Source organism: Mustela erminea, chromosome 17 (genome assembly GCF_009829155.1).
Source record: "Mustela erminea isolate mMusErm1 chromosome 17, mMusErm1.Pri, whole genome shotgun sequence".
NCBI lineage: Eukaryota > Metazoa > Chordata > Mammalia > Carnivora > Mustelidae > Mustela > Mustela erminea.
Genome location: NC_045630.1, coordinates 68932103 through 68955578, shown reverse-complemented (window position 1 = coordinate 68955578; position 23476 = coordinate 68932103). Strand labels below are relative to the sequence as shown.

The 23476-nt window shown below is 61.4% G+C and overlaps 1 protein-coding gene and 1 long non-coding RNA gene across 5 annotated transcripts; one reads left to right on the top strand and one right to left on the bottom strand.

The window, feature by feature from the left end:
- Positions 1–845: 845 nt before the first annotated feature.
- On the bottom strand, positions 846–2204 carry LOC116575737. The gene is made up of 3 exons (XR_004279928.1): positions 1933–2204; positions 1737–1790; positions 846–1044 (listed from the first exon to the last, which is right to left on the bottom strand). It is a non-coding gene; the product is annotated as an uncharacterized LOC116575737 (long non-coding RNA).
- On the top strand, positions 1326–21799 carry SEMA4A (semaphorin 4A). 4 transcript variants are annotated; one of them, XM_032317166.1, is made up of 15 exons: positions 1326–1347; positions 8002–8169; positions 9770–9930; positions 11070–11132; positions 11392–11490; positions 11724–11829; positions 12515–12631; positions 12868–12992; positions 13144–13316; positions 14316–14466; positions 17848–18028; positions 19407–19525; positions 19612–19769; positions 20033–20133; positions 20489–21799. In XM_032317166.1, the coding sequence occupies exons 2-15, from the start codon at positions 8031–8033 to the stop codon at positions 21079–21081; spliced, it is 2286 nt and encodes a 761-aa protein (XP_032173057.1). In that variant the 5' UTR covers positions 1326–1347; positions 8002–8030; the 3' UTR covers positions 21082–21799. The 4 variants fall into 4 exon arrangements, with proteins under 4 accessions (XP_032173057.1, XP_032173054.1, XP_032173055.1 ...); XM_032317163.1 differs by lacking the exon at positions 1326–1347 and adding an exon at positions 3551–3623; XM_032317164.1 differs by lacking the exon at positions 1326–1347 and adding an exon at positions 7126–7274.
- The last annotated feature ends 1677 nt before the right edge of the window (positions 21800–23476 follow it).

Sequence of the window (23476 nt, the reverse complement as noted above, 5' to 3'; positions counted from 1 at the left end):
GGAAGGACAAGAATTTTGTCGGGGGCGCCCGGCCGACTCAGCCCGTGGAGCGTGTGGATCTCGGGTTGTGAGTTCAGGCGCCGCGTTGGGCATAGAGATTACTTAAGAAGTTGTTCTGGGGGCACCTGGGGGCTCAGTCAGTAAGCCTCTGCCTTCAACTCGGGTCGTGACCTCGGGGTTCTGGGATCGAGCCCCGCATCGGGTTCCCTGCTCAGCGGGGAGCCTGCTTCTCCCACCCCTTGTGCTCTCTCTCAAATAAATAAATAAAATCTTAAAAAACAGAGAGAGACATTCTATCTGGTGGAAATGAGAGGAAGGCCCACTGCAGGTGGAAACTGAAACTCGAGGAAACGCTGGGTCCGGGAGGTCTGGAGTCCAGCCTTCCGGAACCCGCAGGGACTCCACGGGGACTTCACGTTGGCACTGTGGGCACTGGGGAGCCCGTGGGTTTGAGCCCGAGAGAGGAGAGCCCACGCTTCCTGTGGGCTCCCTGGCTGAGGTCTTTCCGCCTTCATATCTTTGTCCTCCCCTCATCTGCCTGTTGCCCTCAGCTGCCCGGGCCCCTCTGTGGCCACAAGTAACCTGCTCGGGCCTCTGCCTTTTCCGTGCCTCCCGCCCTCACCAGCTCGCAGGCCGGCACTGGGAGGGGCTGAGCCGGACCCTGCCTCCCTGCAGCCCCAGCGCCACTAGGCCCTTATCCTGCCGCCAGGAGCACGGCTGGAGAGGGATCTGGAGGGGAGGGTGCTCCCTGGCCCCTGCTCCCTGCCCCCGGGCCCCTGCAGTGACCCTGCGGGGGGGGGGACTGTCCTCCCCTCCCCCTCTGGGGCCAGGCTGCAGGCCCTCACAATCCTTGAGCTGGTTCTCCGTGCTTAGTACCAGTCAGTGCCAGCTGGCAGCTCTGGCCGAAGACCGAGGCCGCGCGAATATGGGGGAGGGGAGGAAGTGGGCAGGGGCCAAGGGGAATGGGGGCCAGGATCCGAAGCCGGGTGGCCAACATGGGGGTCCCACAGCACGAGGGAAAGGTTCAGCTGATGAGTCTGAGGGCTTCAGGAGCAAGAGAGGGGACGTCAGGCCCCCAGGCCCCCAGTCTGGCCCTCCTGCCCTCCCCCTGCAAATCTAATCTTCTCCTCACCACCCACTTTCCTCCACTGCCGCCCCCTGACGCTGTCCCTAGCTAATTTGTCTTGGTCCCTTTAAGAGCTGCCTGGGAACTGGGGCACCGGAGGGGGCTGGCAGGGCCCCCACCCCCTCCCCCTGCCATGCCCGCCTCTGCTCCGCCCCTGCCCCATACAGACTCTGCTGGAAGTCTTGGACGCCGGGGTTAGGGTCTCCACTGCTGGGCTGGGGGTAAGGCTGGAAAGTGGTGGGGCAGGGGGACCGTGGTCCCCGGGGGAGGGCATGGGAAGGTGGGATGCCAGTTTCCTAGGACTCTGGGCACTGAGTATCTGTGCCAACTTCAGTGAATAACATAGGGGGTCCTTCCGGGGGGTCCTCCGGCCTTAGGCTGGGGGTAGGGCAGCTCCGGGGGTCTTGAGGGGCAGAGCCTGGGGGGGAAGCAGCCCTGTGTCTCCTTACCCTCCCCTCCCCCATCTCACTTTCCTGGGACCCTCCTGGGATAAACTCCATCAGCCACTTGTCCCTCCTGCAACTAAAGATGTGGGACCCTGGCACCCCCATCTTCCCACAGGTGGGGAAACTGAGGCTAGGCAAGCCAGAGGAAATGGGATGGTGCATACATTAGCAGGAGAGAGGGGGATTAGGCTGCAGAGAGCCTCTCCCTCCTTCTCCGCCTGGAAGAGAGGACACAGGGCACTGGGTGTCCAGCACAGTTCCAACCACAGCCCGAGACTACATCCCCACCGCGTCACCGGGACAGCCTGGCTCCTTCCTGGAGTTCTGATTCAAGGCCAGGGGAGGCTCCCTGAAGCCCACCTGCGTAGGGGTGAAGTAAGGCAGGGGAAGCTGGCACCTCCCTCCACTGTGCTTCCTTGGAGTAGTTCAGAAATGTGGCCCTTACGCTTCTGTTCCAGGAATGGCACCCAGTTCCCCTTGAGGGGAAGGAGGTGGGGGAGACCCAGGGACACTCCCAGGCGGGAAGTCCTGACCTCTTCCGTCCTCTTGCGCCACAAGCTCAGCGGCCTCCGACGCTGCCACCTTGATTTCCAGTCACGCCTCCCCCCGCTCCCATGCGCCCCCATCCAGGGGCAGAAGAGCCTGGACAAGCGGGCACTCTCTGAGGCCCCAAGGCCAAGGGGCCGCCAGCAGGGGGAAAGGGACCGTGGGGGTCAGTGATGGAGCTTGGCTCGGAGTCCACTGCTGCTTTCAGCACAAGCCCTGCCCAAGCGGCCCCTCCCCAGACGGAAATGCTCGCTGGCCACCCGAACCCAGACCCGAGTGGGAATCAGACTCGGTCTCTTTTGAAAGCCCGGTCTGGGGCTGGCACCAGCACACTCACTTCCTTCTTCTTAGAAACACTATTAAGTCTAGAAATGGGCCAAACTGCTCCCAGGTAGGCTGGAAAGCCATTATCTTACCTCTGTGAATCAGAGAGAGCAAGCAAGCTGCCCAGGGTCGCACAGCCAGTCTGAGGCAGCCCAGCCTGGGACCCAGGGCTCCAGCTCCCTGGCCCCCTGGTGCCTGCTTTACAGTCCTCGCCCAGGCCCAGAGAGGCCAGCCTGGAAGGAGCGTTGTCAACTGCTCCTGTTACCAGTGAGGAAGCTGAGGTCCAGGGGGGACGGGAGAGCAGGGAGGGGTCCAGGGGTGCTCAGTTCCGGGGCCGGGAGAGGACACAGGCCCAGGTTCAAAGCTCCCAGCCGGAACCCTGCTCGCCCCTTCAGAGGTGTGAGACTCCAGCGCAGGCTTGTCTCTGTTTTATCTGCGTCTGGTCTAGACCTTAGAAAGCCCTTTCTGCAGGAGTCTGCTCTCCGCCCTCTTATAGCATCGCCCTTCTCCCCCTGACAGGTCTCGGGGGCTAGCCAAAGAAGGCCGTGGCACCAGCCTGAGCGTGGTGGTGGACCCCTTCCCGGGGGACTCGGGATACTAAGAACAGAAGAGGGCTTCTGAGACCCAGCCTCTCAGTTAATCTGCCCGGACATCTGTGGGTTCACTTGCCTCCTCCTTGGCAATCTCAGTCTGCATGGGGTCAGGCTGGCTGGCAGCTGGCTGGGACCCCTCCTACATAGATGCATTTCCCAGGGAAGAGCGAAACCCAGAGAAATGGACCCCAGGAAAGAATTTAGCACCATATGACCCCTGAACCCAGCTGGGGGACATCTGTGAGGTGATGCCTGCTGGACGGGGGAGAAGATGCTGAGCAAGGCCCCCCAGGGGCTAGTGTTCCCTCCTGCCTACCCCCCACAGCTGGATCCCCGCCTCCCCCACACATGTGGATCCGTGAGCCGCAGAAGGTGGGGCGCAGGGGGACACGAGTAGGAGGAGGAAGAATATGGGGAGATTCTAGTCCCTCCCACTTAGAGATGCGGTCGCCATGGTGACTGAGGACCAGTGAGGCGGGATGGGGTTGAGGATGGGGGGCGGGGGCGTGGCAGGGACGGAGGCACTGGGAGACAGGAACTGCCGGGCATTCCGGGGGGAGGGAAGCACGGTGCATCCCGGAGCTCCAGGTAAGGAAGCCGGAGAACTGAAGGGAGGGGGCGGGCCATTGTCTGATGCTGCCTCTGCCCTGAGGAGGGGGCAGACGGAGGGGTCGGGCCATTGTGTGCGCTACTCTGCTCAGCCTTCCAGCACAGTCAGATTGGAGGAGGAAGCCTAGGAGGCCCCCGGCTAAAGGCTTAGGGAGGTCGGGCTGGGCGGGTGGCAGGAAGGCTGAGAGACAGTGTGGGCGGGAAGAGGCGGGGAGGCTGGGGGAGTGGAAGTCGGGAGCATCCCTAGTGCCTGACGCACAGTAGGCTGCTCTGCGTAAGTTGACTTGACTTGGCTGTGATCCTAAAAAGAGAGCAACAAGGGGCAGGGCAGGTGGGATCCAGGAAGGGGAGCCAGGAGGCTGGTGTTCCCCACGACTGGGCTCTTCTGGGGCTGCCCCTGAGGCTGGAAGGGAGAGGGGCTAGGGGGCGTTGGACCTGCTGGGTCATTGGCAAAGCCTTTCTCCCCACTCCTGGAGCCCCTCTCAGTGAGGTATCCATGTGCCCTGGGGCACTGAGGAGACAAAGTGCCCCAGAGTTCTCTGGTGAGCACAGGATGGGGAGGGGAGGAGGGTTAACATGGGGTAGGAGTGCAAAGCGTGAGCACAGGGTAGGGGTGCGGGGGGGGGGGTGGGCACAGGGTAGGGGTGCGGGGGGTGAGCACAGGGTAGGGGTGCTGGGGGTGAGCACAGGGTAGGGGTGTGGGGGGTGAGCACAGGGTAGGGGTGCGGGGGGTGAGCACAGGGTAGGGGTGTGGGGGTGAGCATAGGGTAGGGGTGCGGGGGTGAGCACAGGGTAGGGGTGCGGGGGGTGAGCACAGGGTAGGGGTGCGGGGGGTGAGCACAGGGTAGGGGTGTGGGGGTGAGCACAGGGTAGGGGTGTGGGGGTGAGCACAGGGTAGGGGTGCGGGGGGTGAGCACAGGGTAGGCGTATACGGGGGTGAGTATGGGGTAGAGGTGCAGGGGGTGAACAGAAGGTAGGGCTACGAGGGATGACCATGGGGTAAGGATGCAGGGGAGGTGAACATGGGGTAGGGTCCAGGGAAGGTGAGTACAGGATAGGGGTCCAAGGGGATGAACACAGGGTAGGGGTGTAGGGGGAGGGAGCATGGAGTAGGGGTGCAGAGGTGAGCACAAGGCAGGGGTGCAGGGGGTGAGCACAGGGTGGAGTGCAGAATGACACCTCCATCTCCCCTCCCACCTCTAACCCCCACAGCTAGATCTCCACCCTGGGCCAGAAAGCTTGGCAGAAAGGGTCTGCTGTTTGATGTGACCGAGGGGCCATGGGGGAGGAGTCCCCAGAGGAGGTGGACCCTGGGGTGGGGGACATGGCTGAACTCGGCATTGCTGCTACTGGGGGGTGCCCAGGCTGGGGAGAGAGGAGCCGGAGGACCCCCACATTGGGGCTATGCAACATCACGGCCCCTCAGACCTGTCCCTGAACCCCTGACCCCTTCTTGCCACCCCCACCTGCACAACCCTCCCAAGACTTCCCCTGCTGGGCCTTGGTTTCTTCATTGGGACAGGCAGGAGGGAGGTGGGGCCCTGCCAGCAGGGGGCTGGAGGCTGTGGGCAGGACTTGCTACGTTGTCTGCCCGCCTGGTGCAGAGGGAGATGTGAGGGGGTCCCCATCAGAAACCATCAGCCGCCTTCAGGAGGCCGCTGGAGAGCCACAGACCCGACGCACGGGGGCCCTTCTGAATGCGGGCTCCTGCGGCTGCCCAGGTCACGTGCCCCTGACCCCAGCCGGCGGCGGTGTGGACTGCGGAGTCTGACTCCAGGGCCTCCCATGCAAGAGGGGCAGTGGCGGGGCGGGGTGCAGTGCCCTTCCTTCTGGTCTGCATCTTCCTGCGACCTCGATGGCCCTCCTGGGTGTGGGGCTCCTGCCTGCCAAGGTTTTGGTTCCCTCTTGCATTGGGAGTCCCCTGAGAGACGCGCTCTCAGCCAGGAGAGCCTGAGCCAGCAGCACACACCCTCCCAGCTGTCTTCCCCGCCCTAGTGGCTCTGAGCTAAGGGAGGACAGCGGGAGTCAGTGCTCCCCAGCCACTGGGTGGCCTAGGGATTCAGATCTGAGTCTAACTTGGCTTCTCCCTGGGGAGCCTCCCTGAGCCTCACTCGCCTCACCTGGGAAATGGGACTACCATGGTAGCCAGCTGCAGAAGTTCTTGGCAGACCAGAGCTCCATCTCAAACTATTTGTGTTGGGGGGAGGCGCTGGGGAAGATGCCCCGGGCCAGAAGGAAAATTCCTGGGTCCCTGGGGAAGGAGGAGCTAAACCCAGCTGTTGAAGCAAACACTTCCAGAGGCAGGAGCAGGGCGTCGGGCTGAGAGCGTGGGCTGGAGCTCCTTCCCCCGCCTCCCTCACCCACCTCCCCCCACCAGAACTCCTCCCTGTGACCCAGATAAGCCAAATCTGCGGGAGCAGAGAGGCCCAGGGCCAGGGCAGGTCCCAATCTGGGCTGGGAGGTGGGGAGGCGCAGAAGGTGGGGTCCAGGTGGGAGTTTTCCAGGGTTCTGGGAGTCTGAAAGACTTTCTCTAGCGGCTTGCCGCCCCTTCCCCGGCTTCTCCCAAGGACCTGGCCACCAACCTCTGTGACAGTTGTCTGGAGGGGTCTTGCTGAGACCAGCCCCGAGGAGAACGGAAGAGAAATGGGAGCAGAGGGATGAGGAAAGAGTGCTGGGGTGCCCAAGAGGAAATTCTAGGGAGTGACCTGGGCTGCGTCGTGGCCAGAGGGCTGGCAGGACAGGAAGGACTCCCCACCCGAGGAATGGGCATCTGAGTTGGGTCGCTGTCGGAGTCAGGTCAGCCCAGGGATGGCCATGCTCTTAACCCAGCAGCCAGCCAGCCTCCGGCTGAGCAGGCCGGAAACTCCCCACTTCATAGGCTGTGAGCCCTCAGTGCGAGATGTGTCATTAACTCTGCGTTATGAGGCTCCCCCGGGGGCCTCCAGGGGCAGGTGAGCTATGGGGGGGGGTTGGGCGCCCCAGCAGTGTGTCCCAGAGGTGTGACCGCAGACGGGACATGCTCTGGGCCACCCAGCCTGTGCTGCCCCGAAGGGGACGGAGACCAGGCTGCAGAGGGACTGGGTCGGCACAGCTGCGGGTAAGAGCCGGAGGCTCAGCTGGAAGTGGGGGTCTGGGGGGTCAGCCAGCTGCAGGCCTGTCCAGGCCCCCAGCCAGGAGGAGACCTCATCTTGTGGGCAAGCCGAAAGAGGAACAGCGAAGCCCGGGTCATGGCTCCCAGCTGCGAGGGCTCGAGCAAGAGTAGTCATTCCTGGTCTGGTCAGACGGGATGTGGCATGACAGAGGGTAGAGGGGTGGCTGACGTGACCCAGAAACCTTCTGGCCCTTTCAGCTTTCTGGACGGACAGGGAGAGAGGAGGGGAGTCTTCTTTCTTTGACTGCCCCACCCCCCCACTTCCGCCCAAGCCCAAGCCAGGGATCTGTCAGGACTCGAGAGGTGGAAATTCTGGTTTTCCAGAACTCCCAGGGCTGGCTCTGGCACTATGGGCACCTGGAGGGCCGCGCTCCCGGCCCAGCCGGGCTAAGGCCTCTGTCCCCTGCCTCCGGGGCCTGGGGACCCCCTCCACCCCAGAGTCCGGCCACCTGGGTTTCTGCGCTGTGGCTAGCTCAAGGGTATGCAGGAAGGGGCGGGTGGCTGGGGGTAGACCATCCTGGGGACACAGATGCAGCGACCTGGGGAGACAGACTCCAGGGAGAGGGTCAGCTGCGGACGCTCGGGCAGTGCCGGGAGGCTGCTGGGCTCCTCATCGCCGCCCTGCAGGGAGGGGGCCAGGTAGGTCTGGGCATCAAACAGCCGCAGGCCGGCGCCTGGCTGAGCCGAGGGGAGCGGTCGGAGCAGGCCTGCCTGGGTCGTCCAAGGCCAGCGGACAAGGCGCAGCCCCAGGGTGCGCGCTGATCTGAAAGTGCGGGGAGAGGCCGGCCGGCTCACCTCTGCTTTAAGTGGGGGAATCTGCTCTCCAGAACCTCCCCTTCCGGGGGCCAGGAAGGGCTTTGGGGTCGGGACTATGGGGAAGGGAAGGAATGGAGGAGACAGCAAGCGGGACTTCCTGAGAGTGAGGAGAGCAGAGACAGAGCGGGGCCAGGGGCCCGGGGTGGCCGGAGGTCAGGGCGACGGCCTGACGGCGGGACTCGGACCCGGAGGGCAGCGCGAGGCAGCGGGCGGGCGCCTGCGGGTGATGGAAGTGAGACTCTGCGGGCACCCTGCAAAGGAAGCTGTCCCCTCCCCGGCACCCCCACCCCCACCCCCACTTCTGCTGCCTGGGGCTCTCCCATTGGTCCCCCAGGGGGGGATGTGGTGAGGAGGGCTCACGCTGAGAGTGCCCGATGCCTGTTTCCCCAGAGCCATCTGGTGACAGCCTCCCGCTGAGCATGGCCCTCCCAGCCCCGGGCCAGGACCCCTGGAGCCTCCTGGGCCTTCTCCTCTCCCAGCTCTTCCTGGCGGTGCCACTCCCGCTGACTGCAGGGGACGGAGGGCAGGAGCCCGTGCCCAGGATCACCTACCGCGCAGGTGAGGGTCTGAGGGCCGGATGGGGCTAAACGGGAGGGCCAGGGGAGCACAGAGACCGAGGGAGCGGGGGAGGCAAGGGACGGGGCGGGGGGTTGGAGACTGTGGTCTCGCAGCGCCAGAGACTGAGGAAGGAGTGAAGAAACCGTGTGGCGAAAGACTGAGGGACAGGAGGCACCGGGGCGCTTCTCAGAGGTGGTGGTTTCCTCAAGCGGGGCACTGCAGACCCTAACTGCTCTCACACACACCCCAAACCAAGGCCCGTGCTAGGAGGTTATCCGTGGACCCGGCGGCCCAGGACATGGCAGGCACATGACAACCACACGGACCGTGCCGGACCGTGTCGTGTCCGGTGCCGTGGGCCCCAGGAATAAGAGAATCAGGGCGGCCTGCTGGGGTCCAGGCCCTGGGACGCTACTGGCTGGTTTCTTTCTTTCCTTCTTTAGATTTTATTTATTTTACACAGAGAGAGAGATCACAAGCAGGCAGAGAGGCAGACAGAGGGGAAGGGGGAAGCAGGCGCCCTGCCGAGCAGAGAGCCCACACCCCTGAGACCAGGACCTGAGCTGAAGGCAGATGCTTAACCTACTGAGCCCCGCCAGGCACGCCCGTCGGCTGGTTTCTTGCTGAGGCTGTAGGGGCCCATGTTTCTCCTACTTCCAGGGAGAGGTCCGGGAAGGACATGGTCCTGCAGGAGGTGTGGGTGCTGGGGTTACCAAAGGAGGCATCACTCGGCCGTGCTCAGGGGGCTCGCAGGCTCGAGTGGGGAGGCATGTCAGCAACTAGCTGTGCGAAGGGGGTTCAGTTCTGTGAGCTCTGGGGGAGGCCTCCAGCACCTTGCTAGCCTCTCCTTTTGGTCCTGAGATTGTCAGAGCTTCCAGAAGTAAGTCTTAGCGAGATGGTCCTCCAACGAGGGCCAAGGTGCCAATGCGCCCGTGAGGGGATGGAGGAGCTTGTCCCTGTTGCTGGCGTGTCCCTCCTGGAACCAGCTCGCCTCCCCCACCCCGGAGACATCCAGCCATGCCAACAGGGGCCTCTGAAGACTGATGGTCCCCTCCGCTCAGCCTCTGGCTGTGATTCCAGTGGCTGAAGCTTCCTGCTAGAGGAGAGGAAGGGGGTCAGCAAGTGTGACCCTACAGCCCACAGCTACCCTGACGCACCGTCCCATGTGGCTCACAGTATCTTCTTGTCTGTCCCTCTGCCTTCTGCTCCCCCTGCTCCTCCCTGGGGAGGATCCGGGCATCCTTCCCCTGCCCCCAGCGCCCCCCAGGCCTGGAAGAATGTCCATGTGCCTTGCTCAATTTCCCCTCCCTTTGTCTATCTCTTGGGTGCAGGCCACCTTCCCCCAGGCCCAGATTGTCATTAGCCTGTCTCTGGCAGCCTCTTGTCTCTCCTATGGGCTCAACACAGACCTCCTATGCTACGGGCGGGGGGGGGGGGGGGGGGGGGCCGGAGCCGCTGATGGAGAGTGGGTCCAGCTTCCAAGGCCAGGGGAGCACACTCTGCCAACACTTCTCCTCACCACCCCCCACCGTGACCTCAGGAATCATCTGCCTGCCCAGCCCTCCCTCATCACTCACCCCTTCTCATCACTTCCCAACAGGGGAGAGACCCAGGGCGCTCAGCGTCTTCCACCAGAAGGGCCTCCAGGATTTCGACACCCTGCTCCTGAGCGATGACGGAGGCACTCTCTATGTGGGGGCTCGAGAGGCCATTCTGGCCTTGGATATCCAGGACCCAGGGACGCCCAAGCTGAAGAACATGGTGAGGAGGCCGGGGATGAAGGGTGCGGGCCGGGTGCGTGGGGGGGTGGGCAGCTGCGGGGGGCCTAGACTGCCCACGCACGACTCACTGCGCAAGCGCTGTCCATTCTAACCCGCGGCGATCAGCCATTCCCGACGCAGGTATCTGGTCTGCAGAGCAGATAAGAAACGCCACGGTGGCCTCACTGCTTGCTGGTACCATGCATCCTGGAGGAGTAACATTAATTGCTAAAATGGATGATATGGAAATCATTGACACTGAAGGAAGCGTGGACTGGAGTTAGATCAACAGTACGATGTCCACCTGCCAGCAGAAATCCCCGAAGCTTCCGTGTCAAATCATAGTCACCCTCCTGCTGGGGACACTGTGAGGAGGACAGGGGGGAGGGAGGAGGGACGGGCCGAGGGTCCCTCATCTACCTCGCTGTGTCTCTCAGGGTGTGGTCTCTGGGCCACCTGTGCATACGGGATACGGGCTGAAAATGCAGATTCTCTGAGGTGTGAGCCAGGAACTGACACTTTAAACAAGTTCCCCAGGAAACGTGTGGTTTGTCGACTGCCGCTCTGCCTAGCCTGCCGGGTACTGGGTACTTTCCATATGACACTGGTTGTGCCCTCCGGAAGCCTGTGCAATGGCCTAGGACCCCTCACCCAGGGGGTGGCTGAGCCTGGATTCAAACTCGGGTCTCATTCCACAGGCTGGGTTCTCCCGTAGAGCCGCACCCTCCTGAACACCGGTATCCTTCGGGCAATAGCCAGGGTCAAGGGCTGGTGTTATTACAGCTCATCAGTGTGCACTGACCACTGTGCATGCTGGTGGCTTTATTTTATTTTTTATTTATTTATTTTTTTAAAAGATTTTATTTATTTATTTGACAGAGAGAAATCACAAGTAGATGGAGAGGCAGGCAGAGAGAGAGAGAGAGGGAAGCAGGCTCCCTGCTGAGCAGAGAGCCCGATGTGGGACTCGATCCCAGGACCCCGAGATCATGACCCGAGCCGAAGGCAGCGGCTTAACCCACTGAGCCACCCAGGCGCCCCATGCTGGTGGCTTTAAAGCAGACCCGAGGAGAGGACAGCGGGTCAAAGCTCGAGCAGAAGACCTCACTGCCCTCTCCCTCCCGACCCCTACCACTGCAGATCCCCTGGCCGGCCAGTGACCGGAAAAAGAGTGAATGCGCCTTTAAGAAGAAGAGCAATGAGGTGAGTGGAGGTAGGGGTGTAGGGACACTGGGTGGGGAACCCCCGAGTCCCCAGACCATCACTGGATGGCATCTGGTTGGGCTGGCAGTGGAGGAGGCTTCTTTCCTAGGCGATCGCCTGCATCACGTTCTGTGAAGATGTCCAGGGACCGCCCCCCCCAGCAATTCTAGGCCCTCTCCCCACCAGGAAGTGGGGGGGCAGCCCGTGACCCAAGCGTGTGGGGCAAGTGGCCAGACACCCAGATTCTCTGTCTCCCCAGACACAGTGCTTCAACTTTATCCGCGTCCTGGTCTCTTTCAACGCCACCCACCTGTACACCTGCGGCACCTTTGCCTTCAGCCCTGCTTGTACCTTCATTGTGAGTTAGGAGGGCACCAGCGCCCAGACCCGAGCATCCCTTCTCACACCTACACCCTGCCCCCGCCCCTCCCCACCCTCTCTAGCTCTGGAAAACCCTGCTCTTCTGGATGCGGGACCCTCGTGAGCTTCTTGGCCCCAGTTCCCCTCCACATCCTTCTCCCTTCCTCACGCCCCCCATTTCCCAGACATGAGACTCTGGCGTTCTGGCCCCCAGCCTCTCCCCCCCTTTAGGAACTCCGAGATTCCTACCTGTTGCCCATCTCCGAGGACAAGGTTGTGGAGGGGAAAGGCCAGAGCCCCTTTGACCCTGCCCATAAGCACACGGCTGTCTTGACAGGTGAGCATCAGGTTCCCGGCAGGGACTTTCCCGGGTCATTCTGTGAATATGGAAGCTGACAGTTTCCTGAAAGGCCGGGGACAGAGGGAGGGGAAGCCGGGAGCCTCAGAGCACTAGATTGGAGGGGCACTCAGCACCCCAACCACCAGCTCCCCAACCACAAAGGAGGTGGGGGGAGAGGTGGAGAGAGGTTTGTTCACACAGGCGGGGGCGCCTGGGAGGGATCTTGGCAGAGAAGAGGCCTGAGGCTCAGCCACTTGTCCATAGATTATAGCGACATCACTGTCTGCACCCTCCCATCCACAAACCACAACGGACTCCCCACCCTGGCTTCCTGGAGGAGGTGGCCTTTGGCTTTTGAGTGGGACCTCGGAAATTGGGGTAGACGCACAGGGAAGATGTTCCAGGAGGAGAAGAGTGGGACCAAGGCGTGGAAGCAGAAAGCACCGCCACCTCTGGGGAGGAAAGAGGGATCCTTTCTGGCAGGGGGTTCAGCTGGGCGAGCGAGGGAGCAGCCAGGGAAGGGCCGGACAAGGCCAGCGTGCTGAAGGACGAGGAGGGAGGCTCTTCCTGCCGTAGGAGTTCCTAACAAGGGTGCTCAGAGGGGCCTACCAGCTGGGCTGGGCTGTGGGCGCCCCAGGAAGCTGCACCCTCCATCGAGGATGCCTCCTGCCCTCTCCCCTAGATGGGATGCTCTATTCTGGCACCATGAACAACTTCCTGGGCAGCGAGCCCATCCTGATCCGCACGCTGGGACCCCAGCCCGTCCTCAAGACCGACAATTTTCTTCGTTGGTTGCAGCGTAAGGACCCGAGCCCCCAGCCCAGATCTGGCCTTGCCCTGAGCGCGGAGACCAGGCCCGAAAGCCGCGGTTCCCGAACCCCGCGGTCCTCTGTGTTAGGGGAGGGGGTGCATGCAGTTCCCGCCCCCAGCGCCACCTCCCGCCAGCCGTGGGGCGTCCCATCGGGCGGCACAACCGGCCCCGGGTGGGGGGCGTGGGGGGCTCCCAATCCTAAACCTCCCCGCCCCGCCCCGCAGCGGACGCCTCCTTCGTGGCCGCCATCCCTTCCACGCACTTCGTGTACTTCTTCTTCGAGGAGACCGCCAGCGAGTTCGAGTTCTTCGAGAAGCTCCACACGTCGCGGGTGGCCAGAGTCTGCAAGGTCTGCGGCCCGGGCGGGGGGCGGGGCCGGCCGTCGGGGGAGCCACTGGGGAGGCGGCGGAGGCGGGGCCTAGCTCTCACGGCCCAATGAGAGCGGGACGGGGGCGGGGCGACGGGGCGAGGCGGCCCTGACTCCGCCCCCGCGGCCCTAGAACGACGTGGGCGGGGACAAGCTGCTGCAGAAGAAGTGGACCACCTTCCTGAAGGCCCAGCTGCTGTGCTCCCAGCCGGGGCAGCTGCCCTTCAACGTCATCCGCCACGCTGTCCTGCTGCCCGCCGCCGCCTCCGGCGAGCCTCTCGTCTACGCGACCTTCAGCTCTCAGTGGTGAGCAGAGCGGTGGGGACGCAGGGGCGGCACGCGTGTCGTAGGGCCCAGAGCGGCCCCTGCATGCACTTCACCTAGGAAGGCATGGACCCGTCACCACGTCCCAGGAATCTGACTCATGACCTTCGTGGAGGTGGGAAAATTAGGCCCAGAGAGGTTCTTTCTGGTTTATAACCTGCCCCCTTCCAAGAAGGATAGGAGGCTTATGGAAGGGGAACGTTGAGACCAGATAAGGTCAAACCGATGAAATGGGCGTAAAAGGAGAACGAGAAGGCAGGGACAGGGTCAGCACATCACAGATGGCTGTCGCTGGTGCAGTGTTGGGATGCTGGTTACAAATTTAGCTCTGAGCTTCCCAATGGCCAGAGCAAAGAGGGAAACACCATCAGTGTCACTAAGATAAGAATAGTCATTGCTTGGAGGCTGGGAAAAATTCATTGATTTGCTGTGATCTGGCCCCACAGTGTTTAGGTGTCTGATGACCGCATGTCAGGTACCAAAGTTATCTGCTGTCAGCAGGGCCTGGTATCAGTGGCATCCAGAACTGAGAATGTGGGGTGTGCCACAATCTGGCTAAAGGGAACAAGAGAAACCTGTCTTCACAGACCAGGGCTGAAGGAATAAAAATAGTCTCATAGTCAGGCTCTGGTTGGTTGTCCCAGGACCAGGAATCCAGGAGGCCCAAAGGATCAGGGCTTCATCATCAGGGGCAGGTTCCATGGCCCCTCCAATGGGTACAGCCCAGCCTGGGCAAGACAGGAAGGAGCCGCCCCAAGACCTGAGCCCCAGTTAATTATCCTTAAGGATAATCCTAAAATGAGCCAGAGTGAGGGGCTCTCCTGGCCCCTATCATGGGGGTGGTGGGGGAGGGGCAGTAAACAGCAGTAGGCCAGCTGGGCCCTCTACACTCCTGCCCTTCAGGGCTTTCTCACAGGGGTGGGCCAGGCCTGGAGCTGGTAGAGCAGAGGCGATGACTGTGTCTGCTCTGGCTGTCCCCAGGCAGATCGGTGGGACCAGGAGCTCTGCTGTCTGTGCCTTCGCTCTCAAGGACATCAAGCGTGTCTTTGAGGGGAAGTACAAGGAGTTGAACAAAGAGACATCACGCTGGACTACTTATGGGGTCCCCGAGATCAGTCCCCGGCCAGGCAGTGTGAGTACCACCCCCACACCCAGCAGTCCTCCGCTCCACTGATACACACATGTCCTGCGTATGGAAGTACCCATGGTGGCACGATCAGTGTCTGATAAATGTTACCCAGTCCTGTCTGCTCAGGTACACACCTGCTCCTGTGGCCCACATTCCACAGGTGTCCGTGCATCCTACACACAGAGAAGTCCCCCCGCCGCTAAGTGCACCCCAAGTACCCGGGTGTATCATGGAGGAATCAAGGGAACCCTGGCTGTGCCAAGAACTGCCTGGGCATCTGATTCTGCCTTTCTTATTTAACTTCTGTGTTTTGATCAGACTTGAGTTCTGTAAATACCGACAGCATTTACAGAATCTTACAGATCTACGTGGTCCGTTACCAAAAACAGCCCTATGCAGCGTCCTACACCTTTCCCCCTGTAGAGGGACAACCTCTTTTAGCTGAGCTGATACCTTTTGTATTTATCTCCAAATCTCTAACATACTGTTATTGCTCCTTCTTGATGTTTGAGTTTCAGTAGGATGTATTGAATCCCCATTCTGGGTGGTGACGATATCCCTATGCCCCTCACCCCTACCCAGGCACGTAGGCACTGGAGCTGGCCTGCAGCAGCCAGCAAGAATCGTTTGGGGGCATCTGTTTCCAAGCTCATGTGCGCTGACATGACGCCGGTGGCCTGAGACCCGCGGGAATTAGGGCAGCGCATCCCCGCACCCCCGAACTGTTTTACCAGCACACCACTGCACCCAGCCGTCATCTCCCAACAGAGTTTTATAGTAATTTTGGTTAGATCAGTATTTAGATCAGGACTCATGCACAGCTGAGTCAGGAAGCAGACCCTGATTACGTTTCCTTTTTGCATAATTTCAAAATTTTCCGGGGGTGTGTAACTCTCTCTCTTCTTTTTCTTTCTTTTTTCTTCTTTTACTTTCTTAATTTGCTTTTTCTTTTCTTTTCTTTTTCTTTTTGTCTTTTCGCTGCTTCGTTTTCTAAGCTCTTATCATTCATTCTACCCCAGACCCTTCCTCAGTGATCTGCATCTCTTCTGAAGACAGATGCTTTAGGCATTCTAACGGGTTTGCCTTCCTGGAGGTGGTTCCCATGAGCGGCAGCCCAGACCTGCCCCCCCCACCCCCCGCACTGCTGCCATCCTAGAATTTCCCTTCTTGTCCTTCTGGGCATTTCATTTGTATTTCTCCGTGAAGTCCTCGTGGTTGACATCCCCTGGCTTCCTCTTTTTTTTTTTTTTTAAATTTTTTTCTTTTGTTTTTAAGGATTTGATTGATTGATTGATTTGATGGAGTGAGTGAGAGAGAGAGAGAGAAAACACATGAACAGGGGCTCACACCTTGTTGAGCAGGGAGCCCGACTGGGGACTTGATCCCAGGACGCTGGGATCCTGATCTGAGCTGAAGGCAGATGCTTACCCATTTGAGACCCCCCTGTGCCCCAAAATAGTTTATTTGAATCAAAATCTAAGTAAGATATGTAACCTTGGATTAGCTGGGGTTTTTTTCTTTCTTTCTTTCTTTTTAAGATTTTATTTATTTATTTGACAGACAGAGATCACAAGTAGGCAGAGAGGCAGGCAGAGAGAGAGGAAGGGAAGCAGGCTCCCCGCTGAGCAGAGAGCCCGATGCGGGGCTCAATCCCAGGACCCTGAGATCATGACCTGAGCTGAAGGCAGAGGCTTAACCCACTGAGCCACCCAGGTGCCCCTCTTTTTTTTTTTTTTTTTTTTAAGTTTACTTATTGAAGTAATCTGTACACCCGTGTGAGGCTAGAACTCACCCCGTGGGATGGAGAGCAGCATGCATTCCAATGGAGCCCGCTGGGTGCCCCTTGGATTTGTTGTTCTTTTAAGGCTCTTTTAATCTATACGTTCCAACGTCTTCTTTTCTCTTGCCATTTGCTTGTCCTGTGGAATTTTTCTCAGTCTAGATCTTGGAGCTTCCGGGTCTCTGTGGCAGAGTTGCCGTTGCTCCTGCGTCTTGTTGGAGGCTGGGCCTAGAGACTCCGTCCAATAAGAGCTCCACGGGGGCACAAGACCGCTTCAGTAGTTCTTTGCTGGGAGAGGGTCTGTTTCCTCTAGGTCATTTAGCTTTTCGTTTGTCTTTTTTCCATCGGTTCGTTTTAGTCCCTTTTGTGTTCATCATTTAACTCACGGGTCTGATGGCCCCCGGTTCTCTGTTCTCGTGAGAAGGGCCCGTGAAGCTCTCCAGAAGCTTCTTCCGTGGACATGACCGCCAGCGGGGGCTCCCTGATGCCCCACGGAAGGTGGCCTGGCCAGGCAGTATTCTCAGGGGTCCTCTGCGTCAGTATCAACAGGTCTTACCTCTGACCTGCAGCCAGTTTTCTGGGGCCCTCTTCCAGCCTTGTGCTTGGAGGGAGACGGCCTGGCTGCCGGCCCTGGGGGGCCGGGGGCCGGGGGACCATGCCCCCACATGCACTGGTCTCCCCGCCTTCTCCCCCTGCTTTCTACGTGTGCCTGCTGCCCGTGTCCAGAGACTCTCTGCTTTCTGGTCTCCAGAGAAGGAGCCTCCAGTCCTGGGCCCGAGGCCTGCAGGGCCAGCCCCCCCACCCCCCATGTGTGGGACCTCAGCTTGCCCTCCTGATGCGGCACCCCCCACCCTCACCCCCCACTTCCAGAGGTGGCTGCTGCCATTTGTGACCTTTAGAGAGTCTGCCTTGTAAGTCAGACCCTTTTGGCTACCCTGGGGCTGGCTTAAGAAAATTCTTTCCTGGGGCGCCTGGGTGGCTCAGCGGGTTAAAGCCTCTGCCTTCGGCCCAGGTCATGATCCCAGGGTCCTGGGATCGAGCCCCGCATCGGGCTCTCTGCTCAGTGCAGAGCCTGCTTCTCTCTCTCTCTCTGTCTCTCTCTCTCTGCCTGCCTCTCTGCCTACTTGTGTTCTCTGTCAAATAAATAAATAAATAATCTTTAAAAAAAAAAAAAAGAAAATTCTTTCCTTTTTTCCTGCTCAGTCTTTTACCATCTTTGATCGTTTGACTTCAGCTTTCACCCTGCGTCTGCCTTTGCTCTCGCCCTGCCCCATCCCCCCATTTCCGGGGTAGGGGGAGGAAGTGAGAGTAGGTGCACGTGCTCCTTCTGGCATCAGAGTGAAACACAGATGTTCTTACCTCACATCACAGATGAGGAAATGGAAGCATGTGGAGGGGGAGAGACATCTGCACAGCAGCAGCTGACGGAGTGGGGCACCGTGAGCCCGTGACACGCTGTGCTGTGTGCGGGGCCTGGAATTCAGCAGCCCCAGGGTCCTGAGATGAGGACTGCCTTGAGAGAGGGACCAGTGGGGGTGCGGGAAGGCGACAGTGAGCTTGCGGGGCAGAGAGCACTGACCTGAGGCTCCTCCTTCCCCTTTTAGTGCTCTGTGGGCCCCTCCTCCGACAAAGCCTTGACCTTCATGAAGGACCATTTCCTGATGGACGAGCAGGTGGTGGGGACACCCCTGCTGGTGAAGTCTGGTGTGGAGTACACGAGGCTTGCGGTGGAGACAGCCCAGGGTGCCGACGGGCACAGCCATCTGGTCCTGTACCTGGGCACCGGTGAGTAAAGTCTCCCGATGTCCCGCGGCCACCAGGTGGGGACTGTGACTCAGGCTGCGGACTCCGTGCACTCCCGCTCTCATTCTGCAAATGCTTGCTGAGCACCTGCTATGTGTCTGGCGTCCTTCTGGGCTCTAGGATACGGTGGGGCCACCCGACAGCCCAGTGTCCACCCTATCTGAGCTTTGAGTCTGGAGGGGGTGATGGACACAGAGCACAGAGGGCTTTGATGGCCGGAGCAGGAGCTGTTTGTCTCCCGAAGCCCCATTAGAGCCGTGAAGAAGCGAGCCGGTGGCGGGTGGCTGGGAGCAGCCAGGGGGGGGGACAGTCCTTCAGGAAGTTGGCCGTGAAGGGAAGCGGGGAGGGCAGACTGGAGGAAGGAGGGGCTCCTGCCAGCAGGCTTCTTTTTTTTTAAGATGGAAAGGTCCTCAGGCTGCAGGAGAGAGGCAACCGGTGAGGAAGTGAGCAGGCAGGTCAGGGGTGACTGGCAGGTGACGCAGAGCCAGGAGGAAGCTGGAGTCCAGGACGCAGGTGGGGGGCAGCCCCCATGCTGGGACGGGGTGGGGAAGTAGAAGAAGGTCAGGCTGGGGGCGGGTGTCCGGCAGGGAGCAGAGGTGGCTGTCGCAGGCAGGGTTTGGTGTTCCGTACAGGAGGAGGACATGGGGTCTGGGGCTGGGGACCAGGGGTGGAGAAGCAGGGAGGTGTGAGGAGAAAGGGCTACATTCACAAGTCATTGTGAAGGAAGGAGAGAGAGTCAGCGGGGGGACGTGCGAGATTGCCGGGCGTGTGTGTTGAAGGCCTGGTGGGGGTAGATGACCTTGAGCTTCCGTGGAAGAAAGCGACCGGTGCGCTGATCGCAGCCACTGTCCCCGCTCAGCGCCTGTTGGGTCCCAGCAGAGAGCAGGACCGACAAAAGCTCGGTGCCTGTGGGACGCATGGAGACAGACAACGTGTGTAGCACATGAGCCACGGACCTCGTGTGTTTTGAGATTAGAAATTGATTTGGAGGGAGGGAGGACCCCCAGCCACAGCCGGGGGGGGTGCGATTTCCAACGACGCGGTCAGCGCGACCTCACTGAGGCCCGTGGAGGAGGGACACTCAGGGGAGCTGAGGGTGGAGGCCGCTGGGCTTTCTGCAGAAGCATGTGGCTGTCTTTGGCCCCAAGTCCATGGGGGTGTGGGTTGGGTTCTTGCAAGGGAAAGACAGAGGGGCAAGGGGTTCCAAGCCGTTGCTAACAGAGTTCCCGTCAGCCCCACGGCATGGAAGGGAGCAGCCTGATGGGCTGTGCTGGGTTCTCTTTGGAGGAGTCTGGAGTCAGAGGCCATGCACGAGGGCCCGTGGAGGAGGTGACAGTCTCCACCGTCTGTCTCTCCACAGCCACAGGGGCCCTCCACAAGGCTGTGGTGAGTGGGGACAGCGGTGCTCATCTGGTGGAGGAGATCCAGCTGTTCCTCGATCCGGAACCTGTCCGCAACCTGCTGCTGGCCCCCGAGCAGGTGGCAAGGGCCCTTCTGACGAGGCGGGGCTGGGGGGGGCTGGGTCCTTACTGGGGTGCAGAGGTCACTGTCCCTCTCTTTTCCAGGGCGCAGTGTTTGCAGGCTTCTCAGGGGGCATCTGGAGGATTCCCCGAGCCAGCTGCTGCATCTATGAGAGCTGCGTGGACTGTGTCCTGGCCCGGGACCCCCACTGTGCCTGGGACCCCGAGTCCAGAACCTGCCGCCTGGTGCCCAGCCCCATCCCGTGAGTGCCGGTCCCGGACGGCAGTGGAGGCTGGCCCACGGGGACCTTCTTTCCCAGCGTGTGGGGCACAGTCCCACCCGGGGTCTCCCTCCTGGGGCCGAGGCTCCTCCTGGGGTGGGCTGAAGCGAGGGGTCTTGGAGCTGCCCCCGCCGCCTGGGTTTGCCTGCGTCTTCTCTGTGCTGACCCCCACCTCCCTCTCGCCCTCCGTCCTCTTCCCACGTCGGTCTGTTTCAAGGCCTGAGGTCTGCTCTCTGCCTTCGCAGGAGGTCCTGGAGACAGGACACGGAGCAAGGGAACCCAGGGTGGGCTTGCGCCACTGGTCCCATGGGCAGGAGCCGCCAACCCCAGAGCCGCCCCCAAATCAGTGAGTGTGGAACGGGGGGAGGGTGGGGGGAGGCTCGGGTGGCTGTTCCCCCAGCACCCACCAGCTTGCGAGCCCAGCACCCACCCGGCGAGGATTTCAGGCCTGGCTTCGGGCGGGCGGATGGGAATTCCAAGCGGGGATTCCGGACTGGGGCTGAAGTCGGTTGTGGTGTCAGAGTGGGAGTCAGATGAACCAGGGTTAGTCTGGGGTCCAGACTGGAGACAGAAAGGGCTCAGCTTTGAGTGTGGGGGCCGGACTGGAAGGCAGAGAGGGGGGTCAGGGTCCACATGTCTGTAGAGCTTTCCTGCCCTCCTGCTCCCCTGCGCTTAGCCGTATCCGCTTCCTTCATCTCCAGTTAAAGAAGTCCAGGCTGCGCCCAACTCCATCCTGGAGCTCCCCTGCCCCCACCTCTCGGCCTTGGCCTCGTACCGCTGGACTCACGGTGCGGCGGAGATCCCAGAAGCCTCTTCCGCGGTCTACAACGGCTCTCTGGTGCTGCTGCTGCAGGGCGGGGTAGGAGGCCTGTACCAGTGCTGGGCCACAGAGAACAGCTTCTCTCACCCCGTGGTCTCCTACTGGGTGCACAGCCAGGACCAGCCCCTGGCCCTGGACCCCGAGCTGGCAGGCATCCCGCGGGAGCGTGTGGATGCCCCACTGACCAGGGTTGGGGCTGGGGCCTCCCTGGCTGCCCAGCGATCCTACTGGCCCCACTTCCTCACAGTCACTGTGCTCCTGGCCTTAGTGCTTTCAGGGGCCCTCCTCCTCCTCCTTGCCTCCCCGCTGGGGGCTCTCCGAGCCCGGGGCAAGGTGCAGGGCTGTGGGACCCTGCCCCCAGGGGAGAAGGCCCCCCTGAGCCGGGAGCAGCACCTCCAGCCTCCCAAGGAATGCAGGACCTCCGCGAGCGATGTGGACGCTGACAACCACCCCCCGGGCACGGAGGTGGCGTAGGCTCTGGGCAGGGCTGCGGCCATGTAGGGTAGGGTAGGGCGGGGTGCCCAGCTGGGCTGCCTGGGGGACCTGGGGCAGTGTAGCCCCAGGACAGGCAGGAGCACAAAACACCGCCTTCCTGTTGTGCCGCCGGTGGTCCTCAGCGGGCCGGACACAGCGGCCTGACCCCCCGTGGGCTGTCCCTCCGCCACGCACTGGGCTCTCCACCGGGTCGTCCCAGACCCGGACCAGACAAGACCTGGAGCCCATCCTTCATCTCCCGCCATTCCAAGACCTTCCAGAAACATGCTGCTCCAGGAGCCCCTGCGACCTGGGACTGTTCAGGCCCCCGTGGTAACAAACACGGAGGTACGAACGACACAGCAGGCCGCTGCCCGCTGCCCAGAGACCCCACGGGGGGCTGCTGCCGCCGCCACCATGGACACCAAGTCTCCGCTGTTCCGGGTCCCCGCCCGGAGCTGCCCCTCCCGCTCCCTTACCGGCCGCGCTGCTGGCTCCTGGGACGTCCTTCTGGAGGTCTGACCAGCTCCCTTCTTGTTTCAGCCGGGGCGGGTTGTGGCCCCTGCCGTGGCTAAGGACGGGGTGATCTGAGCCTGGTTCCCTCCGCCACTCTGGCTGACCTCTCGAGCCTTCTCCTCTCCCCTTTCCTTTATTTGGGGATCCAGACGACCGCTTGTCACAGACAGTTTATTTTTTATTAAAAAGACAAAGCTCACGACTCGCGCTGTTTTCTGGGAGCAGAAGGCGGCCGCAGAGCACGGCGGGGTGGAGGGGGCGGCAGCGGAGGGCCTCAGCGGGAGCAGCGCCGGGTCCGTGGGGCCAGCGCTGTCCACCGGCAAACCGCCTCTTCTGCCGCGCCGGCTGCCCACCCAGAGCCAACCCTGCAGCCCTTTCCTCATCCGGTGTCCACTCTTGGCGGACTGAATTTAGGGAGAGACCCTATGGCCACCCCCAGCCGGGGCATCCCCTTCCCCAGTCCCACAACAGCCCTGTGTGGGGCTCCCCCCCGGGGGCTCCTCTCACCAAGACCCCGGCACTGCCCGCACTCTACCGCTCCTCCCCTCCCCTGCGCTGGGTGTTCCCTGCAGGGTCCCAACGAAGGAGGGCTCTGCGCCCCGCCCCCCACGCCCACGGGCTCTCTTTCCTGTTCGCACCCAAACCCAGACAGGGCCCCTTCTTGCCGCCCACCCACGGCTCCCCCGGGGACAACCTTGCCCTCTCGGGTGCCCTGTGCTCTGGCTTTCGGGCCACCTGTCTGCACCGATGACTCTGAAGCTACTCATAAGCCCCAAAGGGCCTTGAACTCTCTGCCACCTTCACACTTGGCCACTGCACTCCCACGACTTTCTCTGGGGCTTCTCCTTTTTCCTTAACGTTTTTATTTGTAATGCGGCTCAAAGCAAACAACAGGCGGTCTACCCCCTTCACGGACCACCGCGGAGTGTTGCCTGTGCTCCCGTTGCTGTGTGATGCCGCCAGAGCCTGCCTTCCTGTGGCCCCGGGTCTCTGCCCCTCAACGAGCATCTCCCCCTTGCCAGGCCCCTGCAGGCTCTGCAACCACCAGTCCCTTCTCTGTGAATTTGGCTACGGGAGGTGTGTCCTGTGAGGGGAGTCGCACAGTATTTGGCCTTCTGTGACGGGCTTCTTTCAGTCCCTGTGACGTCCTCAAGGCTCACGCATGTTGGAGGACCTCCTTCCTCGCCAGGGCGGAGCACTGTTCCCCTGGGCACCTGTCCCGCCGCTTCTCCCCTCCCCTCGTGCCGGAGGACCCTCCACTGAGCCATTTCTAGGCTACGGCAGACACCGCTGCAGTGAGCACGGGTGGGCAAGTCTCTCCTCCAGACCCTGATTTCTGTGCCTTCTTTTCTGGAGGAGGTCTTCTTCTCTAGGAATGTCTTCTGCCCCCGCCCCGCGCAATGGCTCCGTCTTCCTCGGTCACCGAACACACTGTTAGCCCGAGCCCGGCTTCTGCTGTTCAAGCACCTGCCAGACGCGCCTTGGGGCTCCAGCCACCCCCTCCCACCCCGGGGACCTCTCGACCAAGAGCAGTGGGGCTGCGGGGGGCGCTGGGCCACAACGGGGCTGCTGGGAACTTGCACTCGGCCTGCGTCCCTGTCCGCGCCACAGTCCCTCACCTCTCAGAAGGAAGGAAGGTACCGGCAGCCCCTCCTGCTTCAAGCATTATGGAACCCTCGCTGCCAGGCAGGCGTCTCCTCAGCGAGCTTTCTCCCGGCTCCAGCCAGCCCGAGGACAAGCCCGCTGGACGTCTTCCTCCAAACCACCCAGAGGCGTCCGGAAGCGCATCCTTTGTCTGCCCCTCACTGCCTCCCCTCAACATTACTCTGGAAATGTCTCTCTCCTCATTCCCCTCGGAGGTACAATTTAGATGCCTCCA